This window comes from Jatropha curcas, chromosome 1 (genome assembly GCF_041381405.1).
Source record: "Jatropha curcas cultivar XTBG-Jc1 chromosome 1, XTBG_Jcur_1.0, whole genome shotgun sequence".
NCBI lineage: Eukaryota > Viridiplantae > Streptophyta > Magnoliopsida > Malpighiales > Euphorbiaceae > Jatropha > Jatropha curcas.
The window spans coordinates 29,245,673-29,250,461 of record NC_143151.1 but is presented as its reverse complement, the minus strand read 5'-3'; the positions used below and the strand labels follow the sequence as shown (position 1 = coordinate 29,250,461).

Sequence of the window (4,789 nt, the reverse complement as noted above, 5' to 3'; positions counted from 1 at the left end):
TTTCTTGTTTCGGGCTATGATTAGAATAGACGATGGTGTGATTGGTGGTGGAGAAGACATGATTGAGACTTTGAGATAGCAACCATTTTGCCTTTTTTTTTTTTTAAAAAAAAAAAAATTATATAAATGGTAAATTCTTTTCGTGATGGATAATCAAACATGATACCTTTTTCTTTTGTTTTTTATAGAATCAAACGTGAAAATTTTGTTACATATGTTTCATATCATTTATCTACTTCTGATGTTTATGGCTTAAATTTACAATGGTAGCTGTAAATATTCATAGATGCAATTTTGACCCCTTCAAAGAATTTTCTGTCTTTTCCGTACATTGATTTGTAATTAACTGCAATTTATATCTTACTCAATAACTAATTATTAGTTTTAACACTAACAAATGGATAATTTCTCATGTTTACCAAGTATTTTAATTCTATAAGATCGTTTGAATTATTGAAATTTAACAAATGAAACGCATCCATTTTATGGATTTTATTAAAATTTTTTATTTAATTGAAAAAAATAGATTATCATCTGTGAATTGATAGATTTTATCATTAATTCCAATTTCACGATAAATTCAGTGGTAAAATTTTCTTAATTTTATTATTTTTATTAATAATATAACTTAAACCATTTAATTTTATCTATGGACTATACTTCTTCAATGAAACAATTAATGAAACATAAAGTTTCATTAATTTTGCAATTTATGAATCTCACGTTCTATGATTCAAACCATTTTTATAATTTGCAACCTTGGTAGAGTGTGTTATATGACATACTGTTAATAAAGTTTAATACATTACAATAAATACGAGGCATGAGATTAGATTCCCTCTGACATATAACACAATAAATTACTTAGTACACTTGTTGTACATTAAAAAAAAAAAGTGAAAGTGCAAATGGTGTTTTTCTTTTTCTTTTTTTTTTTTTTAAATTAAACATTAAAAAAAGAAAATTTCAATTTAATTTCTCCGGCTAAATTGTATATGCACTTACCATCAAGTTAAACTCGTCAAGTGCGAATAATCTCTCATAAAGAGAGAAGAATATTTGTAAACAGAAAAAGAAAAAAAAAAAAAACTAAAAACTCATATATAGATCATCTATCAGAACAGTGGTCATGTATCCATCTCATGGCAAAAACTAGCAAACTTGTTGATATAAGCTTATTAGTACTAATTAATTACTAAGCCAGTAAGAAATAGTAAACCAAAATTCTGAATATCCCAATGAACAGGTTTCATTTGCAATAGAAGACAAATCTACTCAACTTCATGAGTAAAAGTAAGAAATAGGCTCATTATTAATCAAAATCAATAAACCAAGCAAACTTGTTGGCATAAATTCAAAATAATAGTTGCCACAAACTTTAAAATGAACAGGTTTCTTTGGCTTTTCCACCAACAAGGACTTGTTTGGCGCTTCTGCATTTGGAAATATAAGCATATATTTTGTACCCCTTCAATGATGAAGAGTTATTAGTGGAGCAAATATACAAACACACAGATAGAATAGATAAGATAAGGTACTATTCAATGCTAGGAAAAAGGTCAAAAAATAGTATTACTATACAATAGATCTTCAATAACATAAAAGAGCTGAAAAACTATATCACTGCATTCACAAACAGAACATGCATACTTTGTTAATTGGCACTTGAAAAGATTTATATGAATAATATTCCAGGCTACAATAAACCAGTAGTCAAGTATTCGAATTCCAGACTCCCAGGACAGGAGGAAGAGGTCTGCGTTCAAATCCTTGGCACTCAAGTTTCTGATCTACCAAAAATTTTCAGGCCAAATTCATGCTCTCTTCAATTGACATTTTAAATTAAGGTAAAAACTATATCCACAAGATGGAATACAAAATAACATGCTATTTGTATGTCTGAATCTTAGATGCATCCTGTAACAAAATAGAAGAAACCGTATGGTTGTAGATTTAGTGGACATAAAAATAAATTTCTTTTGAAGTTGCAAAACTAGAGAAATGTCACCATTTCACATTGCTTATGTGTAATGAATATCAGATGTAGTTTAATTATACAATTTATGCCCACTTATTCGATGTACATAATTGCATACTTGTCATATCTACTTGAATTCTGTCTTTGAATAACGAAGATGGTTACGCCTAGTGGCCAAAAGTTTATCATTTGGCTCCTTCAGAAAATAAATGTTGGGACATGTTTGTATAAAATTCTCAATTTATGTTACATTTAACTACAATAATGTCGCAGAAATGAACTAGAAATGTCAACCAACATCCCATTCGAAGCATTGTAACTGATTTTGGGACAAATAAGTAGGTGTTGCAAAACAGTCTAAATCCTTACCCGGAAAATCAAACAATTTCTCATTTTCAGCATCACAATCAATGATGCTTTGCAAAATCAATGCTGCTGCTGGACTGCTACTAAGTTCCACTGGCATGGAGTTGATTAATTCCCTAACCTCATCCAACATGTTGGCACGAGTGTAGAGTTCAATCATGCAAGTGTAATGTTCTAAAACAGGCATAATACCGTAGCATTCTGTCATATACTTGAAATACCTAATACCCTCTTCTACATTAATCGTATGCACGCAAGCACATAAAACACCTACAAAAGTGATTGCATCTGGTTGCACATTTGCCTCCTCCATACGTGCAAAAAGAGCAAGCGCTTCCTTGCCAAAACCATGCACCCCTAAGCTAGTGATCATCGAATTCCAAGTTGCCAAACTCTTGATTTCCATTTTGTCAAACACTTGTTTTGCGTCCTCCAAACTACCACATTTACTATACATATCAATAAGAGCAGTCCCAAGGAAAACTCCAAGTTTGAACCCGTTTTTCAAGGCATACTCATGAATCCAACTACCTAACTGGAGACTCCCAAGTTCAGTGCATGCTTTTAGCAAGCCAACGAGTGTAAACTCATTAGGCCTCACATTATCGAGCTGCATTCTCCAAAACAATTCAAAAGCTTCCTGAGCTCGTTGATTCTTCACATACCCATTGATCATTGCTGTCCAAGAAACAACATTTTTCATTGGCATTTCGTCGAATGCTTTACGGGCAGCGTCTAATTCGCCGGAAGCAACAAGGCCAGCGACAAAAGTAGTCCACGAAACAACACTTCTAACACGCATTTTGTCAAACAACTTACGCCCATAATCAAAATCCCCACATTTGAAATAAAGATCCATTAGAGTATTATGCAAAAAGGTGTCTTTCCAAAATCCAGTTTTAATAGCAAACCCATGAATCTCTTTTCCTTTATCAAGAGCAGAAGAGGACAAGCAAGCTTTAACAACGAAAGGAAAAGTGAATTTATCAGGCGGAAATCCCCTGCAAATCATAAGATTGTAGAGAAAAAGAGCTTCTTGAGAGTTACCATTTTTGGTATAAGCTCTAATCATGAAATTCCATGTGAAGGTATGTGGGTTTTGAATTTGATGAAAAAGCAAGGTGGCATAATCAATTTCGCCATAACAGAAGCACAAGTGAAGCAATTTTCTAACAAGCAATTGATCATTAGAAAGGCCATTTCGAATGATCTTAGCATGTACAAGCTTGAGATGAGTGAAATTAGAGCAGTTTTGAAAAACGATTAGAGCTTCTTGAGAACCAAACTTTGGGTTATTGGAGTGACTTTGTATCTGAGAGCTCAGAAATGGAGTAGTTGTTGAGAGAGTATTGGCTGCACATGAAAGGCATGCAACCATTATAAGTTCTTCGATTCTGGGTTGGTCCTGGTGCAGCTGGAGGTTTTTTTTTTTTTTTTTTTTTTCAAAGATAACCTTTGGTGTCGTCTCGTACAGAAATATTGAAATTCTATGCTTATTCTGGAAATTCTTGATAAAATTTGGCAATGGGACCGGCTAAGTGACCAAACCGAACCTCGTCTTTGTGATATGTGAGGTCATAATTCTTTCAGTCAAATGAAGCAGAGATTTTACGAGCTGATACGAGTGCTTCTAATTTTGTGGTTGCTGCGTTTGGATTTTTGACATCCAAACACCCTGGAATTTCCATGTATAAGAAAATGGCTAAATTCATAAATCTATCCTTTTACTTTAAAAAAAAAAAATACTAATTCAATATTTCAATTGATAAAAATTAAAAAATATGAAATTATTGTTATAAAATTTGTAATAAGCATACGCAAAATCAATATTTTATATATGAAAACAAAATATATATAAAAATTTATTACTGGTGCATAGAAGTGTGTAACGTTATTCAAATTTAAGGACTTTAAAAACATAATAGGAATATTGCAAAATTTAAGGCATCACGGGGTTATTTGCAAAGTTAAGAAATGATAAATTTTGGCATTTAATTAAACTTCGTTATTAAGATTGGAAACACATTCTCAAAAAATACATTTTGGAGGAAGTACACTTTCGACATGTAAATTAACTTTTTAGGAAGTAAATTGCTCTCAAATTAATAATGTTTATAATACAAATTTAAGTGTATATAGCTAATAGGATAAATCGATACTACCTCCGTTCCTAAATCACATTTGGAATTTCACATCCTTCAAAATAATCATTAAATTTATCTAAGTTATAATAAATTATTGAGTAAATTGACTATATTATTCTTAATTTAATATATTCAAACTCCAAAAATTTGAAAAATTGAAATGTTAATTAAACATGGAAAAAATATTATTACTCCTTAAAACAACAAATGTGACAAATATTTTGGAATATAGTATTTTCGTAAATTTAATAAAGTTTTTAGAAATTGATACAGTGAATTCATTCCGCTTAGCTAGAAAAGT

The 4,789-nt window shown here is 31.1% G+C and overlaps 1 protein-coding gene across 1 annotated transcript; it reads right to left on the bottom strand.

Annotated features, from left to right (window-relative positions):
- Window positions 1–1,985: 1,985 nt before the first annotated feature.
- LOC105630253 (pentatricopeptide repeat-containing protein At3g26630, chloroplastic) lies at window positions 1,986–3,987 on the bottom strand. Its single transcript, XM_012212026.4, has one exon. It carries the CDS (start codon window positions 3,720–3,722, stop codon window positions 2,268–2,270), a length of 1,455 nt encoding a protein of 484 aa, XP_012067416.1. The 5' UTR covers window positions 3,723–3,987; the 3' UTR covers window positions 1,986–2,267.
- Window positions 3,988–4,789: the final 802 nt, after the last annotated feature.

Excerpts from the sequence above, each read along its gene's own strand:
- LOC105630253 (XM_012212026.4), bottom strand. The coding sequence starts at position 3,722 with ATGGTTGCATGCCTTTCATGTGCAGCCAATACTCTCTCAACAACTACT.